The sequence below is a fragment of the Sinohyriopsis cumingii genome, chromosome 2 (assembly GCF_028554795.1).
Source record: "Sinohyriopsis cumingii isolate HCF-2022 chromosome 2, ASM2855479v2, whole genome shotgun sequence".
In the NCBI taxonomy this organism is placed as follows: Eukaryota; Metazoa; Mollusca; class Bivalvia; order Unionida; family Unionidae; genus Sinohyriopsis; species Sinohyriopsis cumingii.
In genome coordinates, this window is record NC_142962.1 from 103,611,058 (window position 1) to 103,636,118 (window position 25,061).

Here is a 25,061-nt window from a genome sequence, read left to right on the forward strand (position 1 = left end):
AAAGAAAGAAAGAAAGATAGAAATAAAGAAAAATACGAAAGAAATTGCAATAAATTTCCGATTTTTTATTTATAAATGGACTTAAAATTTGGGAGATGTATTATAGAATGGGCAAGACAAAAAATATACATGAGATAACTAAACTACACATCAAAGGTAACTCAAAAAGAAACATTCTCTCCGTGATTATATTTTTTTAGATATCTACATGCTATGTTTATATCTTGATTTAGTTGCTACGTCTAAATATTTTATTTCAATTTTGTTGTCGGACAAGTATGGATTTATTACTGTCCGTTTCGAAGTATTTTTAAAGAGTAACCTTTATAACACAACTCTTCTCTTCATAAAGTTAAAAAAGCCTTATTACTCGGAATACTTCGCTTGCTACAAAACATGGCGAATAGTGATTTCGTGCTGAAAGTTAAAGAGCGATTTGCGGAATTTTGGAATCTTGTTAGTAATGTACGGTCATTTATTATTAAGTATATTCCACTCTGATTAACGATATTGCATAGTGATGTGTGGTGCTGAAACATTGTAAGACTGGCTGAAGCACACGGACTCGGATAGTTGTTTACAGTTTACCAATGCACATGTACTACAGTTAGTCCTACCTGTAAGACCTGACGCTTATAGCACCTAAACAAAATCAAATTGTGCTATGTCTAACATGTAGAACTAGTACTATACTACTGTATACAGTAAAATTCGCACACCCTCCCATTTGTTTGTACTGATTCCCCAGCACGACCGAATTTAAAACGGAAAACATTAAGGATATAAAAATGCATAAGGGATTTCAGTCATTGGTTTATAACTTCTAACCTGACTATCGCCAAGAGCTATTGTAATGCACAATTCAACATGGCTACGATGTCGTAGCCTCAACTTGATTTGTTGTGGGTGAGGCTACAATCTGATCCCATATCATATAATGAAGCATAAAAAATCACCACAAAAGTCAGATAAACAAACAGTGTAGAAATCTACTACATAAGTATAATCATGTTGTGGAAGAAGTTTGGCTTATTTTGAATTTATTAAGCCCTTACACAATAAAGTAAATTGGCATGGTTACACTAACCTCACCATGTCTGCCATGACAGATAACGCGAGACTCTTGCTATGACCACTTTTCTATGTAAGGCTTGCTAGACCATATTTGGATATTCTACACTATGTTATTATCAATCAAGTGGTGAATAATGGTTTCTTGGTGGAATTTCAAAGTTGCCGATAAACCGTATTTACTTTTAATGTGCAGAATTTCTGACTCAAACCATGTCAAATTTCTACTACGATTTGTTTACGTTTCCAAATAAGGCATCAATGTCCTTATATGGTGCGCAAACAAACGAGGCTGAGAATGGAAGTAATCATTATTTGAACTAATATGGCAGACGATCTAAACGAAAATATCAGATGAAAAAGGTAAACAAGATTTTACATTTATTTCTACAATGATTTTCGATACATCCATATTAAATAAGACGATTACTCAATTTATTGGATTATATGCAAGGAATATGTTCAAATTGTTGATATTAGGCTAAAAGATCGCCAGGTGTGAATCACACCCGGCTTGTTCCATTGACACGTATATGCTCATATTAGTACTCTGTTCACGAGGTAGGAGTAAGGGTATTAATATTAGTACTAAATTCAACACAGGTTGGTAGAGGAAAGTACTTTGTAAAGAAATGGCTAAAAATTACGGTAATAGTGATGTCCCATTTCTTTCAGCTAAGTATCATGTGCTATTTAGTTGTTGTGGGATTTAATCAGTACACGATAGGCTATACGTGGTGGCCACTATTATTGGTGGAGGAAGAACCCAGAAAGAACCACGGACTCATGAGAAGCTACTGGCAAGCTTTCTCACATACCTACATTGGCTGAGTTCGAGACTCCAACCCACAGAGACAGAGGTAAGATGGCAGTGATCCATAATGGAGAGCGCTTTAATTTCAAAGGTATGCAGTAAAAAATATTTGTATGTTTCCATTTTGCATTTAAAACTTTTATTTCACCAAAAAACTTCATTGCACATTTGAAGTTCTAATGATTTTAAGGGATACAAAGGTAGAAAATTTTTAAATTGCTCAGAATAGAGAAATGATTTGAAATTAACCAACCACAAATGAGTTGTAAATATGTGGCACTACTTTTGCCAAATATTGGCACAGATCTAAATTATTTCTTCTGCACTCAGGTTCTAATTATGAAGGCTTGTGCCAAGGAGTGGTATTTAATCATACTACAAAATATAAAAGAAAACTTTTGCCATGGAGTGGTAGAAAATCAAAATACATTATATGTAATAAAACCATTCATTCATACAAATAAGCATCTGTTTCCTCATACCTTTCTCAGCCAGTTTGAGATATTTGGACAGATATGTTGGGGTAGAAGGATATTTCAGGGTTAACAACAATTTCAGTTGGCTACTCGTCCTGCAGGGCAAGTGACTTGGAACTTATAATTGTTCAGCATCAATTTGACTGATAATACTAAATAATAATGAATCTTCTTTTTAAAATACAGCCTATCCAACTGGCCGTAAAAGAGATTTGTCCTTCTTTAACCATCTCTTGTAAATACAATCAAATGCATATAATTTTTGAGCCCACTATTTGGAAAATTATGTTGGGATAGATTGACTCTCAACCCCAATATAACTGTCCATAAATCTAAAATGGAATGGGATGGATATGAGAAAAAACATTCCATCTCAACATAACTGTCAGAGTAAATTCACACTAAAAGTAGCAGGAAAGTAAAACAAACTGGAATGATACAAAAAGTTTGTTTTGCTGACATGGAATGTTATGTAAGATGGACTTTCTTCTGATCAATGTGAAAGACCATAATAATAATAACAATAATATCTGAAACAGTAGAAATCATTATTTTGCACAAATGACAAAACGTTACCAATTGTTAAATGATCAGAACTTCATTCCAATAGATCCTAGCAAGTATTGCAGCAAAGAAAATTTTGGCAATGTGTCTTATGAAGAAAAAACCAATGAGACGATCGTGTGGCAATTTAGCAATAAAGTTGGAATTCTTTTTAGTTAGATACATCTTAGTAGGTTAGTATTCCTAATATAATAGTTCAGAACAATTTTTCATATGGTTTTTGCTTGTACACGAAAGTGATATCTTTTATTCATTAATCATTATGTATATTTATTTTATACTGTTTGTTGGTTTTGCTTTGTGATTATATGTTATGTATTTCTAGATTGTGTGATCGACATGGGGCAGTAATTGAGTTAAGGGCTTATCTGATTAGTGAATTTATTTTGTAAGGAACATACCATAGTTCTTGTAATAAAAGCCTCCCTTCTAATAAATGCCCATCCCTCTTTTTTAAAATATTCCTACCTTATTGAGGCTTATAGATCCATTTACGATATATCCATTGTGATATGTCCAAATAATTAAACTGGTATGTGAGTAACCCAACGACTGTTAGAAATATCAAAAACTTAATTGATGAATGTTTTCTGTGAAACACTAATGTAAGGTGTTTAAAACAATCAACACAGACACTAATAATGGTACACAAGAACTTACAAATGCAATTGGTTTGTTTTATTGCACATTCAGTGCTTTTTTAAGGCAGCTTAGGTAACAGTTTTGGTTTTTCAAGCCTGATACTCAGTTCACTTAAAATATAGATTTAGAGTGACCCCAAGCATTGAGCTATCTGATGTATTTTAGCCCTGCTTGTATTACTGTAATACCTTGTAGATTCTTGTTTTTATGTGTGCAGTATTTCATAATGAATACCTTGTCTTCATCTTCATCAACACTACCCTCACTAGTTGTCAACGCAGCCATAATCATCAATGGGTAAATATTTGTTATGAATACTGTAATGATTGAATAAAAATGGAATAATTATTTTTCAGGCTGTTCCTAGTGAAGGAGCAAATCAGACTGCATCAGAAGAGAAATTATGTGGACTTCTGGAGAACTTAATCCAAGATTTAAAGGTCAAGTTTTGTCAAATTCTGGGAAAAAAAGTTTAAAGAGAAATACCATTGAAAGCATCTTGTTAACGCATTCAGTTATTCATTTGGTTTATTAAATGTAAATACTAGTTGTTTTAAAAAAAAATGGCAACTGCCTATCATGTGCAGATAAAGCAACTTAGAAAACTGTAAAACAACAAGAAGATTTGTTGTTGTGGGGTTTAGCGCCATTTTTCAGCACACGATAGGCTATGCATGGCGTCCAGTATTAATGGTGGAGGAAGAACCTGAGAAAACCCTGGGAAGAACCACCGACCCACGAGAAGTACAACCAGAAGAGTTTTTGGTATAGTGTAATTAAATTAAGATTTAAAGGTCAAGTGTTGTCAAATTCTGGGAAAGAAAGTTTATGAGAAAATGCTTTTGAAAGCATCTTATTAACACATTCAGTTATTTGTCTGGTTTATGAAATGTAAATTGTAGTTTTATAAAAAATAGCGACTGCCTATCATGTGAGGATAAAGAGCAACTTAGAAAACAACAAGAAGAGTTTTTTGCAAAGTGTAATTACTGCCACTCATCATTCAGCAATTACCACTGCATATATCAACTGGTAATAACTTACATAATATCATAATATGCATTGCACGTTATGGAAAATTCATGTTTTCATGGTGGAAATTAATATGTCCATTCTTTTGTCCATCAAAGATTGGATATAGTGGTTGTCATGTGATTGCTTGTAGTTGATGAATTATGTTTATTGCCTCCATCTGAAAGTTGCAGAAATATAATTGTGTAATAGTGGATATCCACTAGATCACGTGGAACTAACCTGTTGGCAGAGCTATAATGCTTTATTCTCTTTCACATTGCCTTTTAATATTCAAAAAATTATCCCATTAAAATGCATACCTATATTTTCAGAAAAGACATACATTTCCAAGCAAAGAATCGCACAAGGATGTTTCTGTACATCACAAAATATACAAAGTTTAATTGCACTACAATTTTAATAACCATGGTGAGGACATCTTTGATACAAAATAATGGAAAAAGGAAATCATTTGTAATTACATTTTATATATATATATATATATATATATATATATATATATATATATATATATATATATATATATATGTATGTATATATGTATATATATATGAATTTTTGCACTGCAACAGGTTCTACGATCAGACTCAGCCCAGAACAAATTAGCTTTTACATCATTCCCCTTTCTACCAAATCCTATGCAGGCTTCCTATGAATGTTTGTCAGCCTTGGTGACTATATATAGTCAAACCTGTCAATACAGGTCACCCATGGGAACAGGCAAATCTGTTCTTTGTACACAGGTGACCTCTGCATACAGTGTAATCTATCAAATTGTGTTTAAAAGAAAAACATGCACAGAATATTATCATTGTTTTTTATTTATTTATTTATTGTAAATAGTAGTAGTGTTTGTAGTTGTTGTTTTTCATATTGCTGTTGTTGTTATTATTTTTTATTATTATTATTTTATCGATTGTTTCATGTGCATTATTTATGATCAAAGTATGGTCTTCTCCACCTTTTTTAAATTCATATTAATTTAAAGGATGACTGAGGGAAATTAGAGATGGAATTAATTTGATTATTAGTGGCAGTCTAATTAAAATAGTTAAGAAAAAAAATCCATTTTAGGTGAAACATTAATGCACATCCTGGTAATGAAATTGGTACTTCTTTCATGCAAAAACATTTTCCTGAAGTATTTTTTTCATGTGAAGATATGTGCAGGGAATTAGAGACTCGCAAACAGTATTTCCTAAGAGTAATTTTGCAGCTGTGTCATTCTCACTTTTCACAATGTTCTGCCTGATCTTGTAGTTAGTATATGACCTTGAAGTTTGTCTCACAATTTATCTGATTCTATAAATGAGAATAGCTTTTCTCAGATAAAGATGATATATTCCAAAGGTTGATATATATTTGAATGACTAGTAAAAATGTATTAGAAAGTTAAAATATTGTTTGACAAATTCATTTTTTTTAATTATTCATTGTTTTCTGTGACGATTAGTATTCTGGTGATGTTTATAGTCCTTGTACTGTTGAAGTGTTCAGATTTACCATTCAAATTTCAGCATGAAATATTAGTGACACAATGAAAACTGCAGTATTTGCACATTTTCTTTTCGTGGAGTCACATAGTTCATTAGATGAATGGTGGAAGATTTTTTTGTAAAACATTCATTGTATTATTGAGATGAGGTAATAAATAATTTACAATAGTTCATTAAAATAAGCAAGGTTATTTTTATACAGTGATCAAGTATCACTTTGATCACAAAACTGCAGGTTGAACATAATTTCTGTTTAACTGTACACATCTTTGTGCCTGTCTCAGATTTGCTGATTGGAATAATTCAGTGCTACACATTGGACCACTGGAACTATTCAGAGCTACACACTTGACTATAGGAACAATTTAGTGCTACACACTGGACCATGCTGACATATAATATAGCAATAACAGATCACAGAAAAATATTGCCTTATGGCAATAATTAAATCACACATTTGGCTCACCAGAATTACAAAAAATTACTCTGGAAAAAGCACGTTCTGTCAGCTCTTTTGTTCAATGAATCACACTGTGTCTTGATAGTTAAAATTTTTAAAGTTCAAGGAGCCTGTTTAATATAGGTTGTATATATGTTGTTGTTGTTGTTGTTGTGGGGTTTAACGCCATTTTTCAGCACGATAGGCTATACATGGCGGCCAGTATTAATGGTGGAGGAAGAACCCGGAAAACCCCGGAAAGAACCACCGACCCACGAGAAGCTACTAGCAAGCTTTCTCACATGCCCACATTGGCTGAATCTTAGACTCGAACCGCCGCAGACAGAGGTGAGATGGCAGTGATCCGTAACGAAGAGCGCTTTAGACCACTCGGCCACTCGGGGCCCCTGTATATATGTTGAACTGTATAAAAAAAATGAGGATAAATAAATTTGCTAGACCTCAAAACATAAATAATGCCTTTCTAAAAGAGAGCCATAATAAATTGTAACAGGTTTTGTTTCTTTTTATGAAAAGAAACACAAAAGATACAAACACAAAATGAGCTAGTCATTGAGTGGGAATACTCGGGATCTGAGGTTGTGGGTTTGAGTCCCAATGAGGTCATTTGTCTGTAACCTTAAGCTTGGAACCTAGCCTCATTGGCTCCACTCAGCATCATTGTAAATGGATACAAGCATTTCTTTTTGTGAGTGGGTGACTTTTTGTTGGCATTGACATTCAGTAGATCACATTCCTTAGAGAAGCAGTCCTATACCTTCATTAACTTTATGCCTTGGAAATTAGCTTCAGGAAGAAACAAAATGGTAAATAATACCTGTACATAAAATTACTGCCTTAAAAAGGATACACTTAAAATTAATGGTATAAATCAGCTGCAGCCTTAAAATATAGTTTGTTCCTGAGTCGTACAACCCCATTTCCACATTTTAATAAGTTTTTCCACCACCCTAAAAATGAAATCCTGGTGACCTTCCAGAATGTCATCTTGACCTTGGTTTTGGTAATGACCTGTGGTTGGGAACCACTTTTATAAATAATAAGTTTTGTTTCTTCATAGCTAGTTACATGTACTTTTCAATTTTGCATTCCACATGAAAAGATTATTGATTAGCTGGAAATAATTTTTATTGCAGAGTATTCAGTCAAGCCTTCAACAGAGACACGAAAAGGCAGATAGACAAATTAGTGAAGAATCACTGCTTCAGACTGAAGCAATGAATGTAGACAGTGAGGTAGATGTAACCACAACTGATATGGATGATCCAACACCCTCAGTGCCAAATTCTGTTAATACAGCCTTAGGCTCCTCAGTTTTTGATGATATAAAGGAAGTATTGAAGAACAATGCAGACACAGAGAATATGTATAATGATAATAAGGAACTTAGTAGGACAGGAATGACTGATGATAATGTGTCTACATGTACTGCAAGTGTTCCAAATAGAGATCAGTGCTTCAAGCAGAAAACACTAAAAATGGAAAATGTTGCTAGTGAAGAAGAAACTATAAGAAATACTCAGGAAAAGGATGATGATACAAATAAATCATTACCACTGGATCTGAATTTGGAATTAGCAACAAAATCCAAAACAAAACTGGATCCTAATCTTGTTCAGATAAGAGCTTCAAAGTCAGAGGTATGCCTTAAATTATGAAGAGATAAAGTGTTTGATTTTTTTTATGCCCAACATCATAGCCATAGATTCATAACACGTTAACTATGTAGAACTGTCCATACATTACATCTTGGACATGGTTTATGTTTAGGTAATTTTCAGGCACTATGGTGAGACAGCCATGTTTCATGAACACATTTCTAGTTTTTTTGTATTTCTATTTTAACATGTTTTAGTTAAATTCAAAAAATGTTAAGATGTCAGTTGCACGTCGATTAATTTACATTGCATCTTCAATAATATATCATTGATATTCAGGGACAACCTAATTCTTGAATGTTTCTGCAGTTGTGGCCTATTTCTTCCATTCTGTTGTGTCCACCATGAATAATGACAAGGTTTATAGCTATGCTCAACTGTCTTATTGTTTGTTTCCTTAATTTGTCTGGTTTAAATTACTGCTGGTGACCGAGTCGTCCCTGTATTGTACATAAATCCCTACATTTATTTTTATCCCAGGCCCATATTTTTCCCCATAATCACTCTAAAACTCATATCTTTATTTTTTTGTGTGTGTGAGGAAACGTGTCAATTTAGTAGCAGTTACACCTGCTGTTATTACTTTCATGCATCTTTGCCTGGTTGTAATCCTGAGAGATGTTATTTCCTCCAACTAGTAACTGAATTAAAAAACATGATCCCAGTCTGATATCCTAGTCCACTTAAGATATTCAAAATATCTTTATACTTTTCCTTGTGCATTTCTACATATGTCTCTCATGTGCTCTGTACTTAGTCATTTGAGTAATTGTTTTTAGTGTTGAATTTGTTATATCCTTTCCAGTCCATGCTTTATTTTTGTGTATCTCTATCCATGTTCACTGATTTGAGAGCTTTGAGTACATCACGAAAGAAGTGGCGCTTCTTGCATTTTATCACTCCAATAGTAGCAGTGTCAGGGTAAGTGATTCTTCCTCATTTGTTGTTGTGGTTCATTATTATTATTTGCATATATTGATTTCATCCTTTAGTAATGCCTCAAGGTGTTGATAAATGTGGACATATAAAGGCAGCATGGGACACTCACACCACCTGTCTTGGGTGCTTGGCATGTGCACCAGGAAAAGGGTCCTGCTTCATCTACATCATCCTTGTAGGACCTATTTTATGCTCTTAATGAAGTTGCTACACTTCCTGATGTAGGGAGGTTGCCAGCTTGATTGAGAGACATGTCTGGAGTTAGGAAGTCACCTGCTTCCACTGGGGGTGTGTGTGATCTCATAGGAAGGGATGCCAATGTAGTGGAAGCAGATTTGTCATCTTGTGCTAGTAGACCCAGAATTAAAGCAAGATCTCATTCTTTGGAAGCTGAGTTCATCAAACAGAGTTAGGTTTACATCATCTGATGGATACCAATCATTGGGTATGGTGTATAGGGAGATTTTCCATTTTCAATCTTGAGTCTCTGATCATGGATCACCATTAACCACTGAACATGGACACTGGGTCATTGGGCATTGATCACTAGGTATGGAGCATGGTGCCAATCTTCAATTTTTAAGTTTTGAGTTCCTGTCTGGAGGATGGGATTGGTTTGATATCCACCTGTTCTCTTGTTTCGATTCAATCGCTAAGATGAATGAACTTCTGAGTTTTGAGGACTGGTCTACTGGAAGGGATCATGCTGATTGATACCTCACCCTTTTTAATATTCCCACTCAACTCCTATAGGACTTGTGAACTTCCACCACCTGGTTTTGATTTTCCATGGTTCCTTTTCCAAAAGCTGCTATGGCTTCATAGATTTTTGGACCAAAAATACCCTAGATCTTCTCCCCCCCAACCTCAGGTCTTGTTAATGAGAGAGGGGGCTGCCACTTGGCTGTCTTCATTGTTGAGAGGGAATTGCCAGTTCTTCAGGTAGACAGGCTCAAAGGGCTATAGTCCCATCTCCAGTGAGCAGAGATGGGACAATAAAGCACATGTCAGGAAGTCCCTTTTCTGATAAGGGAGCTGAGATGAAATTGACATGGAAACACTGTTAAGAGGGCTAATGTTCACAATGACATCTCAGGATTTGAGGAATCAGCAACACTGGTCCCTAATCACCATACTGTTGAAGAAACTCTTCCATCCCATAAGGTCCATGGCTCCCCCTCATAAGGTATCACGGTACCAATTGTTTCTCCATATACCTCAATGCTAATGTTCTGTGAAATAAATATACTTTCTGTCCTACTTGGGCATGCATGTCACACACTGCCATATAGAACAATGCTAGATTGTCAATTTGACAATGACATAACCAGGTACTCCATTGCATTTAAGAGAGATAACTCTACTGGAACTAGACAGGGGTAAGAGTTATCTAGTCACAACAAGCACATTTTCAGCCATGTGTACCATATTTTAAAAAAATCATAAAAAATACAAAATATGATCTAGATAGAAATTAACACAAACTCACATGTTGCCAAGAGGCTCAACATTTTTTTAAGCCAAACAGAAAGTACAACTCTTACATAATGCACCAATCACAGCTAGAGTTGTTCTTTAATTCTGAATACAATGTTCCATACACCTTAAGCTCCGCCCACCTGGACTTGCGCAATTGGTACCGTTATACCATAAGCATTTTAAACAAGGAAACAGTCAAAATCAAAATCAATCTCAGTTTGAAAATCCTTTCTGCCCATACTTCTTGAGGTGACTGGTAGGGGCCAGGGGATGAAGTCTACTGACACATCCCCATTTTTAGGATGGAGACAATTGCTTCTGTGAAGACACTCTTTCCTAATGTTCCAGAAGGTGCCAGTTTAAGCTTGTATGGTTTGGTTGGGCCTCTCAGATGAAGCATGGGCCCTTTCCACAGTAGGGGTGGGGTTGGGGTGGGGTTACTGCCTTTGCTTATGAGACCTTCTATCTCTTTCATGAACCCCATTTTCCCCCACCAACCCCACCTGATATCTCTACAGAAAGGGGTGTATACCCATGTAATTAAGAGCATAGTAGATAGATTGTATAACATAAGAAGTCAATAATTTAATTTCCAGATTTTGTTAGTTTCAAAGAGAGGGGAGAAATTTCAACTCATCGGCAATCTTTTCACTTTAGCAAATTCCTTGTAGAAGAGCAGATGAAGATGGAGACAACTGCCTCAGTCAGGAATGACATCAGGCCAAATATCTGGGTGGATCTGGATCTCTTAGATCATTATCATCATATCCCTAATACCCCAGTCTGAAGTTTTGTGTGGGACAGGAGATCTTTCAATTTCAGGCTTTACCTTTTGGTCTAGCTTCTGCTTCCAGGGCCTTCATCATTATGATGGGAGTAATAGCAGCTCGTGTACTCATTTAAGGCCCTTAGTGGGTCTCATTTAAGGTGCTTAGTAGATATCATCATCCAGTGCTTGATGAATGGTTGATGCACAATATCCTTTGATGTGCCATTCTGAGGGAATCTGTCTCTCTGTTGGGAGAGGTTGACTTGACAAGGCCTAATCCTTTGATGTGCCATTCTGAGGGATCTGTCTCTCTGTTGGGAGAGGGTGACTTGAATAGGCCTAATCCTTTGATATGCCATTCTGAGAGATCTGTCTCTCTGTTGGGAGAGGGTGACTTGACTAAGTCTAATCCTTTGATGTGCCATTCTGAGGGATCTGTCTCTCTGTTGGGAGAGGGTGACTTGACTAGGCCTAATCCTTTGATGTGCCATTCTGAGGGATCTGTCTCTCTGTTGGGAGAGGTTGACTTGACAAGGCCTAATCCTTTGAAGTGCCATTCTGAAGGATCTATCTCTCTCTTGGGAGAGGTTGACTTGACAAGGCCTAATCCTTTGAAGTGCCATTCTGAAGGATCTATCTCTCTCTTGGGAGAGGGTGACTTGACTAAGCCTAATCCTTTGATGTGCCATTCTGAGGGATCTGTCTCTCTGTTGGGAGAGGTTGACTTGACTAGGCCTAATCCTTTGAAGTGCCATTCTGAAGGATCTATCTCTCTCTTGGGAGAGGGTGACTTGACTAGGCCTAATCCTCAATCAGGAGAGGGTGACTTGACTAGGCCTAATCCTCAATCAGAAGTCAGCTCTTATACCTTCTCAAAATTAAATTATGAAAAATAAATTTTCTCACCCATCAGAGGACAATCCAGGTTCCTCCTTTCAGAATCTCACATACACTTGTTCTCACAGCAAGACTTGAGATGACATCGTTGTCTACTCATCTGTACCTCTCTCTCTCTCTCATTAGGCATGTGAATATGGCAGTGGACTTGTTCCTTTAGAAAGGTTTCATATGTGTCCCCTTCAGTTCTTGCTTCCAGTGAACTGAAGATCTGAAAAGGACCCACTGTCTATCTGCATCCCATTAAGATCCAGGTTTTATCACCATCTGAGTCTGTGGAATCAGGACAGGTTTCTGACTGGAGTTCCAATTCATGCTCCAGAACCTGACTCTTTCCTCCACATGATGCCTCAGATCATGGCCTGGGGGATCACTTATAACCAAAAGCAGTAGTCCTGCAGGGCCAGTAGCCTCGGAAAGAAGCTTTCCTTACATAAACAATCCAGAAGTGCTAGCAGTTTTTACTGCACTTCAAAGGTGAATCAACCTCATAAGACATTAATTTATATTAATCGCCACAGACAACATATCAGCATAGCATACATCAGATGGCAAGGCTGTACTCGAGCCCCTTCTCTCTGCTTGGGGTATTGGAATCTCCTCCTTCGGACATCTTTGGAGGAGATTGCTGTCAGAGTCTGCCACATTCTGGGCAAGAGGAATGTTTTGTTGGAGAGCTTGTACAGATAGGGATGATGAAGGCCAGTGGTAGACTTACTAGCAATGAAGTTAACAGGGTACCTGTTTATGTCATCCAAGTGCCATACCAATTTATGTCTTTCCAGTGAAGAATTACTAAATTCTGATGTAATCAGCTTTATATACCTCTTCACTTGACCTATGTTGCAATTACCATTTTCTAAAAATACACCGTCACCTTAATGGAAAATTACTCCAAACTTTAAACAAATTCATTTCTGGAACATTATAAGGTCAAAATCAAGGCTGTAGCTGGAATTCAGGCTGAAGTTAACATGTTTACATTTAATAATTTATCAAGAAAAATACTGTATTTGATGTTTTTTTTCATACCCTTTAATTTTTCGTACACAATCCAATTATCAAAATAATAATTATTTAAATGTATCATAATTTTTCATACATATCACTTTGTATTTTTCGACAAAATCCATTAAATTATCAGGCATAAAATTTCTAAGAAGATTTATGTTTGCAAAAAAGATCAAAAATACTGTATTGCCATTTTGTTTTTACAAAAATAAAAAAATTAATTGTTGTTGAGAAAATACAATGATTGATTCAACTGAATAACCAAAATGCTTAGCATGTTTAATTACTGTGTAAATAACACTGCATAGCCATGTGGTTGTTGTGACATTGTACATCATAAAAATACAAGAATGAATTGTTGATTTAGCAGTGTTTATTGATAATGGAATATAGTAGGGTTGTAATACATGAGGATTATCACATTTGTTGGTAAATGAAAATAGTCTTTTTTCTCTTTGCGAAAGCTACAAAGAAAAACCACCCTGAATAAATGCGGTCTTGTACCCTGAGAAAAGTTTGTTTCATCTCTTTCTCACATATACACACAGACATGCATGCACACGCACTCACACGCATTAACTAAAACTTGATTTCAAATTCTTTATTTTTTTAATGCAGTTTGATAATGAGATTATTGTTGCTGTAAAAATACAACATGCACTTAATTTCTTGACAATATGGACTCATATCATTGTGTACAGATTACCAATAAATAAAACCCATAACTAATACATGTTCAAACCATCTTAATCATTTTGCCAACATTACACAACATAACAGCTACATATGCTCTAAATGCAGACGAGCTTACACACTGAGACATAATTCTCTCTCTCTCACACACACACACACACACACACACACAAATAACAACAAAAATATTTTTGAGTGCTTTTATTTTTATTGTAGTTAGATTCTTGAGTTGAGAGAGCAGAATGAGACAGAAAATATATATTTACTTTGTACGTTTGTACTGTTAGGTTGTCAAGTAGTGTGTTCCGTAGAAATTGTTCTGGTATGATCTCTTTATTTTTTGTACACAGTCAGTACTGGCAAATGATATTTATTTTACATATAATTTTCATACACTGAAATTAATAATTATTTTCTCGTGTACGAAAAATTATATGAAATATGGTAGTAGCTTTCTCAATGCTTGTTTAAGTGAACTGGAATATAGCACAGTACTGCTGTGGACCTCTTGACCAAATTAAACTGTTGTACTTAAATTGACAATATGGGTTGAAAGAAAACGTTATAAAGATTAGTATTATGACTCTAGTTGACAAAATTTAAAGCCACAGGTAAAGTGATGTGGAAAAATACTTAATTTACATAAACTAAAATGGTTAGTATACTTTTGTCTGGTGTTTTGTATACTTCCTCTCCACACCCCCAGCCCAGTACATTTGTCATTCTTGCTATATTGCAGTCTGGTATATATGTTGTAATGTGGTTAGCCGATATGGACCCCAGCCCTCATGTTATAAACAAGGGAGAGCTGAGATGGGGAAACATTAAGGAGACTAATTTCTGTTGAGACTGCCCCCACCCCCCAAATGATCCACCATGTAGCATTGTTTATCATTTTTAAATCTTAACCATGCCTTTGTTTCAGATAGAGAGAAGAATTGCAGCCTTCATAGAGCAGAAGAGATTGGAGGTAGATGAAGAAAACCAAAGGGAGTTCTGTAGCCATGTGCCCAAGCTGGAAAGTAAATTTTGTAAAGCAGTCCAACCTATGTTGCATTGATGGCTTTTATTGAAAGACCACTTAATTAGCAGAAAACTATAACTTATAAATCTGTTGTGTAAGAATACTTTAATTGCATGCCTAAATGTTATAAAAATAAGAAATACAATCAACTCTGTCAATGGCAGCCATCTACGCCAGATGACCAAACTCTGTCAGTAGCAGCCATTCATGAAAAATGACCAAACCCTGTCAATGACAGTCATTCCTGAGAAATGACCAAACCCTGTCAATGGCAGCCATCCATGAGAAATGACCAAACTATGTCAATGACAGCCATCCATGAGAAAAGACCAAACCCTTTCAATGGCAGCCATTCATGAGAAATGACCAAACCCTGTCAATGGCAGCCATCCATGAGCAATGACCAAATGCTGGCTGTCAGTAGCAGCCATTCATGAGAGATGACCAAAGCAGCATTTATACACGGGTCATTCTTGTAGGTCCACCTTTTAAATTTGGATTTTGAAATTTTTTTTTACCTAATAATCAATCTTATTGTTATTATTATTAGTTGTAGTAGTAGTAGTAGTGGCACTAGTAGTAGTAGTAGTGGCATGTTATCAGCTTTATTTCTTATGTGCACTATTCATCCAAATCATAATTGCATGTAAATATTGTTCTCTCCCAAACTTATGTTCCACCTGAGATTTCCTGCTTGCCTTTAATCCATCCTGTAAATTGTATCATCATTGACTCTGAAAGGATCAATGATCGTTGCTTGTTTTATGCACCATGACAGAACACTAATTTCACTGCTAAGGCAAAATAATGTGTGTTTCTGGTTGGCCAACCATCTCTGTTTCTGATTGCCAACCCTAGCACTTTTTCCACAATGGTAAAGAAAAGATCATATTAAAATATATAAAATGTTTAAAAACAATAACATACAAAATGACTAGCCTACTCTAATTTAAAAACAGTGCAAAAGGAAATGCACATATTTTGTGTGCCTTATCAGCAGATTACATATGTCTGTAAAATGAAAGACTGACACTTTATCTGGTCATCTTGTATAATTTGATCAGAACAACTGTTTACACTTCAGACAACATCTGGATTAACCAGTTCTTAAACTGTAGAGATCAAATAATAATTGGTTTATATGAGAGTCCTGTGATGAATAGTACATGAAGAGGAGCCTTCTATAAGACATTAACCCAATCCTCACCAGTCTTTATAACTGTTCCGGTGACCTAGTGGTTCAAGTGTCTGCCTTGGATGCAGGAGGTCGTGGGTTCAATCCTCGGCCGAGTCATACCAAAGGCTTACAAAAATGGTACTAACAACTGCCTTGCTTGGCGCTCAGCATTAAGAGGTTAGTGTTAGGACTGGTCAGCCTGGTGTCAGGATAATGTGACTGGGTGGGACATTATGCTGTATATCTGAGGCATGATGCCCCACTGCTAGGCATCACTGTAAACTGTCACACTGCAGACATCATAGCGATATGACTGAAAAATTGTTGAAGCTACGTTAAAAATCCAAGTCACACACACACACACACATACACCTTTCTTTATAGACAAGTTTTTAAATACTGAATGACCTCCCCACCCCCGACCCTAATGAGGTGCACCCATGGAAAAAACATGGTCATGTAGATTCATCCTAATAGGAGAAGGATGTCTAGTACTTTTCCTTGGGACTGTACAGCTCCTCCTCCAGCAAGAGGGGAGCAGGAATACTCTAAAAAAATAACAATTTTACAGACACAAAGGAAACTTATAGAACACAGACAACCCTGCATGTAGAATACACTTAGGAAAAAGATATGAACACAGGAGTTATGTAAAAACTATTGATCTTTACATATATAATTAACTCATCTGGAAACACAAAGAAAACTTATTAAGAGAAATAGATGGCTTTCAGCCCATTAGTAATTCCATGGACTGACAATTTACTACAGAACAGGATGCTCTGCAATGAAAGCAGGTTGAAAATATCTCATTATTGTGCCAAATAGATACTGGATTATAGTATTTTAATACTGAACACATTAAAATGAACAGTAATTACTGTTATCTTTCATGTAATGCACATTATTGTATTCTTAAGAGGGCCTCAAGGGAGAATAGTCCTTGACTAAATGAGTCACCCTCTGTAAATAAAGTAATATTATTATTATTACTTGTATTATTATTATTATTATTAAATCATCAGCTGGTGTATTTTTTTTATAACACTTAAACATGCTTTACAAATTTTTGAAGTGACTATGATACCATCTTTAAGGATGGAAAAGTTAATAATGATTGTGAATTAGTGGACTACGTCACTATAGTGGAAGTTTGTGACATGTATTTAAGTCTGGTTTACTGTCTGTATTATGCAACTCTGCCTTGTACATTTAACTTGTAACCTGACTCCTTTATTCCTCATTACTTGTGCATCTCATTTTGGAACAGTCTGCTCTCCACCTGCAGACTCTGCTCAGTTACAAATGATTATAATATATACATACTTATAAAACAAGTCCATCTGCAAACTGCATAATGTGCTTGCAGATCTGGGTCTGTGCAATTTGTAAGGAATAATCATTAGAACAATGGACATGGATCCTGATATGCAGGTGCATCAGGATCTATGTTGTTTGCAGTTGGACTGAACTTGTAATCATGATTTAGTGATCCATGAACATATGGTGAATAGTGTTCCAGTGCAGAGATTTAGTGATCCATGAACATATGGTGAATAGTATACCATTGCACAGATTTAGTGATCCATGAACATATGGTGAATAGTGTACCATTGCACAGATTTAGTGATCCATGAACATATGGTGAATAGTATACCATTGCACAGATTTAGTGATCCATGAACATATGGTGAATAGTGTTCAGTGCAGAGATTTAGTGATGAACATATGGTGAATAGTATACCATTGCACAGATTTAGTGATCCATGAACATACAGTGAATAGTATACCATTGCACAGATTTAGTGATCCATGAACATATGGTGAATAGTATACCATTACACAGATTTAGTGATCCATGAACATACGGTGAATAGTATACCATTGCATAGATTTAGTGATCCATGAACATATGTTGAATAGTGCTCCATTACAGAGATTTATTGATCAATAAACATTATGAAGAGTGTTCCATCACAGAGATTTAGCAATCCCATGAACATGTAGTGAATAGTGTCCTATTACAGAGATTTAGTGATTCAATTTACATATTGTTTATAGTGTTCCATTGCAGAGATTTAGCAATCCATGAATTGTGGTTAATAGTGTTTGATCACAGATTTGGTGCTCCGTAAACATATGGCAAATAGTTGATCCATTTCAAAGATTTAATGATTCCATGAACATGTGGTGAATAGTGTTCCATTGCAGAGATTTAGTGTTTCCATGAATGTATGTTGAATAGTGTTTCATTACACAGACATAATAATAAGAAGGCTGTAATAATAATAATAATAATAATAATGCTTTATTTATAGAGGGTGACTCATTAGTCAAGGACTATTCTCCCATGAGGCCCTCTTAAGGAGAGTATAATAATGCACATTATATGAAGATAGCAATAATTACTGTTTATTTTAACATGTTTAGTATTAAAATACTAAATTCCATTATCTATTTGAAACACATACATTCTCATTATATCTCTTCTTAAATACTCTAATATTTTCAGCAGGTTTTACATGTAGTGGAAGCTTGTTCCACAGAACTGTACCATAGTATTGGAAACCGTTTTTAAATTGCTCTGTTCATGGTTTTGGTGCTAGAAGGTTTCCATGTGATATTGATCTCAACTGGTATTGTGTTGAAAAAGGCCTGAATAAGTCCTGAAGATACTCTGGTGCAGTTCCATGTAGAGATTGATATAAAATAACTGCCTTTTGAAAATCTATCCTGTCATATATTGTGAACTATTTGAGTTCTTTAAATAATGCTTTTGAGGGATGATCAATAGATGCTGCTCGTTTCTGAAGTTTATAAATCCTATCAAGCTCAGTTTCCCCATACATTTGAACACTAGTCTATTGTTGGAAGAATATATGACTTGTATTATAGATCGCAAGTTTCCATGGGTAAATATTTCTTGATTCTGCTGAGTAGGGCAATTTTGGATGACAGTGTTTTACAGAGCTTATCAATATGGTCATTCCATAATAAATTATTATCTACAGACACACCTACAAGAATTTTATGTTTGACATTTTCTATTGGATGATTATTTATTGCAAGAGATAATTCTGGGTTCCCTGACTTTTGTAGCTTTTGTGATGTCCCCAAAATCATACATTTTGTTTTACCTTCATTAATTACCATGGTCTTATTTTGTTGTGACCAGTTTTGGACTCTAATAAGGTCTGAGTTTAATCTTGTTTGGATAACTTCAGTATCAGAACTAGATATATTCACGGTTGCATCGTCTGCAAACAAATCTGTATTTGTGGATTCATTATTAAACGGTAGATCATTGATATAGATAAGGAAGAGGATAGGGCCCAAAACTGAGCCTTGAGGGACCCCTGAATGAATAGTGCGAGTTTGAGAGCTAATATTGCCAATGCTTACTTGTTGAGACCTTTGGTTTAGGTATGATCTAAACCAGTTTAAAGAAGGATTGTCAAACCTGTAACAGTTAAACTTTTGCAGCAGAATTTCATGATCAACACGATCAAAAGCTTTCTTGAAGTCAAGGAAAACAATCCCAGTCATATGTCCATTATCCATTTCCTTCAGCCAAAGATCAATTAATTTGGTAAGTTCTGTTTGGCACGAGTTGTACTTTCTAAATTCTGATCGCGCTTTATGAATAGAGAGTAAGTTTCAAAAAATTTATAGACCTGAATAGCTACATGCTTTTCAAATAATTTTGACAATGCAGGTAGAATTGATATTGGTCTGTAATTCCCTGGATCCTCCTTTTCTCCTTTCTTAAAGATAGGTGTAACCTTTGCACATTTCAGTGTTTCTGGAGCATTGCCACTCATTATATTTAAGTTTATGATATGTGTTAGTGACTGTTTATTCTGGTGCAGCAATTTTAAGAATTTGTGGACCAGTACCATCCAGTCCAGAGGATTTATTAATATTCACCTTAATTAGCATATCAAAAACATCAGCTTCACTAACATTAGCTATTGAAAAATAATCATCATCAGATACTCGTGAGTGGATTGATCTTAAATTCAACCTTGTTTGTAGGTTCCAATAAGAGTAACATTGAAAAGAAAACCAAAGAATACAGACCTTTACAATAACACCATAATTAACTAATCCATAAATGGCAGATAAGTTGATAAGAGAAAAAGACATTCACGATGGTACAATAATGGCACATTTTGTGACATGCATATGAGTTTGGTTTATGACCTTTGGCAGTAAAACTTTACCATTTAAATTTAACAACTGACAACTAGACTCAACTTTCTGATGTCATTTTTTTGTTAATCTCAGTTCAGAACAGTATGTAAATTCATTTCAGTAATCATGGTTACAAGTGATTAAATAAAATCAGTAGTGTTTATATCAGGTTTTTGCAGTTTATATCAGGTTTTTTCAATGATATCATTCATAGATGTGGTGAAATGTATGTTTTGCCTTACAGTCAGGTTTACTGGTCATGTTCAGCAGGTGGTTGTTCACAAAAGTGTATTAATATAATTAAAGTGATCCATGGATGATAATTGTGGTCATAAATTACAGATGGATGCTCATAGCAGGGGGCATTTAAATAAGGTTTTGTCTTGTGAAGTGTTCCATTACATAGTCCTAATGTGATCCCTTGAACATATTGTGAATAATGTTCCATTACAGAGACTTAATGTGATGCCATGAACATATTGTGTTCCATTTCAAAGACCTAATGTGATGCCATGAACATATTGTGTTCCATTTCAAAGACCTAATGTGATGCCATGAACATATTGTGTTCCATTTCAAAGACCTAATGTGATGCCATGAACATATTGTGTTCCATTTCAAAGACCTAATGTGATACCATGAACATATTGTGTTCCATTTCAAAGACCTAATGTGATGCCATGAACATATTGTGTTCCATTTCAAAGACCTAATGTGATACCATGAACATATTGTGTTCCATTACAGAGACTTAATGTGATGTCATGAACATATTGTGTTCCATTTCAAAGACTTATTAGTAGATATTAGGAACATCAATGCAAATAACTAATTTCTCAATAAAGTCCCCGTTACAGATCACTGCCATCTCACCTCTGTCTACGTGGGTTTGAGTCTCGGATTCGACCAATGTGGGTATGTGAGAAAGCTTGCCAGTAGCTTCTCGTGGGTTGGTGCTTCTTCCTGGGGTTTTCCGGGGTTCTTCCTCCACCATTTATACTGGCCGCCATACATAGCCTATCATGTGCTGAAAAATGGCATTAAACCCCACAACAACAACAACAACAACAACAACTTAATAAAATCCTGATACATTTTTGGGGGTGGGATAGTAAACATGCAAGACAAAATTTCATTTTTTTTGCTATATGATGAATTCAACTAATTATCATCATTTGTTTCAGCCTCTGAAGACAGTTGTGCAAGAACTGATGCTGTGTTCTATCCAAGAGCTGGAGGAAAAAGCCATATAAAAGGTCTGGAAATGATGAGCTTACCACTATATTGAATCCCAACTGTTGTTATGGACAGTTTTCTCCAACTGTTTTTATGGACAGTTTTTCCCAACTGTTAACAGTTTTCTCCAACTGTTATTATGGACAGTTTTCTCCAACTGTTTTTATGAACAGTTTTCTCCAACTGTTTTTATGGACAGTTTTCCTCACCAGTTATTATGAAAGCTTTCACCAGCTGTTATTATAAACAGCTTTCCCTACCTGTTATTATGAACAGTTTCCCCCATCTGTTATTATGAACAGTTTTCCCCAGCTGTTATTATGAACAGTTTTCCCCAGCTGTTATTATGAACAGTTTTCCCTACCTGTTATTATGAACAGTTTCCCCCATCTGTTATTATGAACAGTTTTCCCCAGCTGTTATTATGAACAGTTTTCCCCAGCTGTTAATATGAACAGTTTTCCCCAGCTGTTATTATGAACAGTTTCCCCCAACTGTTATTATGAACAGTTTTCCCCAGCTGTTATTATGAACAGTTTTCCCTAACTGTTATTATGAACATTTTACCATTGTATTGAACCCCAATTGTTATTTTGAAGAGTTTACGATTATATTGATCCCAAGTGTTACTTTGAAGAGTTTACGATTATATTGATCCCAAGTGTTACTTTGAAGAGTTTACGACTGTATTGATCCTGAACTGTTATTTTGAAGAGATAACCACTATATTGATCCCCAGCTGTTATTATAAACAAGTTTCCTCAACTATTATTTTGAAGAGTTTACCACTATATTGATCCCTAACTGTTATTTTGAAGAGATAACCTCTGTATTGATCCCCAGCTGTTATTTTTTGAAGAGATAACCACTATATTGATCCCCAACTGTTATTTTGAAGAGTCAACCTCAGTATTGATCCCCAGCTGTTATTTTAAAGAGTTTACCACTGTATTGATCCCCAACTGTTATTACACAGTGAACATTGATACAAAAAGCTGAATAGATCAAAACGTGATTTAAAAAAGTTAAGCAAAATTGGGTAAAATTAGTTCTCTTGTGACCCTTTCTGATGAATACATTTAGTGTGGTAATAAGTGCACTCCACTTCCCACACAGATGGAAAAGGGGGAGGGGGCTATAAAAATTGTGCTTCACCTCAGATATTTAACACAATAATGTATTTCTAACTAATATTGTGTCTTTGTCAAAATTCTTAAAATACTAATGGAAATATTAGCCAATTTAAATTTATACTAATTGACCTGACTACAGTGAATTAAAGCATGTGTACAGTCAATTCACACTTCATGTCTTTACCTCAGCTGTGCCTTTTTTAAAAAAAAAAACATGCTTCATCTGCATGGATGATATGCACAACTGACTCCTTTAAATGACAAAAAGCCACTATTTGGTTAGGAAACACCTGGCCATTAATGGCAGAAAGCACATGAGCATTTTCCAGATTTTGGAATCGGAATAGGATCTGCAGAATTACAAATGTGCATGTTACTACTGAGCTGTCCATATCCTTATATTTCACAACAGTTGCTATGTTTTATCTCCAGTGTCCAGAGTGATTAATGTATATGGGCCCCAGACACAGCGATTTCATACCTCACATCCTGAGACCATGGTTGCCTTGCCATCAGTCAAAGCAGAGTCCCAGAGTGTCCTAGAGGGAGCAGAGGAAAGGGTAACAAACATGGAGGTCCACCTTAAAATGAAAAATAGTAAGTAACATACATTTTAAAAAGATAATGGCCTACTATTAATACTGAAAGAGCAAGTTTAATAATTTTATTTTAAAAATGAGTGCCACATATACTTGCTTATAAATCAAGTCAGACTGCAAATTGCTCTGACCAAAATCTGCCATTGCATATGTACCAGCAGGTTTGAGTCTGTGCAGTTTGTTAGGAGGAATTAGTAGAACAAACAGCATATACCATAGTCTGCAGGTGCATTATGCTATGGTAGATCAGGATCATTGCAGTTTGACTTGACTTGTAAGCAAGTATGTTATGTTATAGAGAAAAATAAATTGATGTAGTTCAACTTTTAATATAGTTTTAAAGACAATATGGAACATATGAATATTTTATTTACCCAAAAGCTCATATATTTTTTTGTAAACAGAGGTGCTGCTAAAATTAAAATAAATCCTTTTCTTAGTTTTGAATTGACTCAGATGTTTGAAATTCACAACTATTGATTAGTTTGATATTAGTTAGTGTGGCTGCACTATAACACAGGAGTTGGGAGCCATAGAACCTGACCGTGTTATAGACTGAACTATGTTATAAGCAACCAGGTCAGTTAGCTGAAAAAAATGATGCATGTACCTGGAAAATGGGGGGTAGGCAATAAATGTGGGAGCAAAAGTAGGTGCATCATTGGCACAGTTGCCGCCTTAAATCGATGCATATTAAATGAGAAATACACCTGTAGTGAAAGCAGAGAAGGCATATCAAAGAGTTTACTTTATTTAGAGAACCATGAATTGGTACATATACGTGAATACTGTTTATATATACATGTCAAATGTATAGCATGAATAGCATATCAACACTGTACTCACCCATGAATCTCATCACATACATTAAGTCCACAATACAAGTAATTCCATAAAAACTAGGCACATGCAGATTTAAAATATTCAGTAATTCTGTCACAGGTCTTATAGGGCTGAATTCAGTGGGAAAAATAGCACAATCACATAATGAATGATGAAGCACATTTACTTTTTAGTATGTCCCAAGTCAGTAAAAGTTTGTGTTTTAAGCCGCCATTGGTAGCGTTCATAAGCATGAACTTTTTTCCTGCAATAAAAAAAGATAGATTATGAGATAATGCCTCATCTGGTTGATCTCCAGTACTAGAAATGTCAACAACAAAAAAGCAGATATCTCACAACATACAGTACTCATGCTAGATGTCAACATAAGCAGATTATGATATAACAGTTAACTGTTAAGATGGTTTGTCAATATGGACAAAGAGCTTATGTAACAATAAATGCATTTCAGTGCATTTTATATCAAACTTGTGGCTTCCTTTCATGGGGCCTCTTAATTTCTCGTCTCCAAACCAATGGTTGCATATACAGATTAAACAGCCCATGTATATTTTGCCACCAATAAGGGAAAAAAATTACAATTTGCAACATTGGTGCAGCCCTGCATGATCCCTGAATAAACTTGTTACACTTTACTTAAGAACATTTTTTTTTTGTGTATGAGAAAAATATGACTGTGTTATATCCGAATAAGTGTTCTAATGGAGCATGCTATAGTGGGGTCACACTGTGTATTTATAATGTGTTTTTTCAGTTTCTGTTTTTGTTATATTTTCATCTAATAATCATACAAATTAAACAAGTGGTTCAGTTGTACACTGTGTTATTCACAATTACATGTATTGAGTTGA

The 25,061-nt window shown here is 35.3% G+C and overlaps 1 protein-coding gene across 2 annotated transcripts in view; it reads left to right on the forward strand.

Moving 5' to 3' along the window:
• Positions 1–378: 378 nt before the first annotated feature.
• LOC149805519 (uncharacterized) overlaps positions 379–25,061 on the forward strand; it is a 35,288-nt gene continuing 10,605 nt past the window's right edge. Inside the window, exons 1-6 of one of the 2 annotated variants that reach the window (XM_089950121.1) lie at positions 379–456; positions 3,924–4,007; positions 7,695–8,198; positions 14,930–15,026; positions 21,584–21,655; positions 23,201–23,365. In XM_089950121.1, the coding sequence (XP_089806247.1) occupies positions 397–456; positions 3,924–4,007; positions 7,695–8,198; positions 14,930–15,026; positions 21,584–21,655; positions 23,201–23,365 (982 nt within the window). In that variant the 5' untranslated portion in view covers positions 379–396. Of the gene's footprint in view, positions 466–3,923; positions 4,008–7,694; positions 8,199–14,929; positions 15,027–21,583; positions 21,656–23,200; positions 23,366–25,061 lie in introns of both variants that reach the window. The other variant, XM_089950120.1, reaches the window with a different exon arrangement.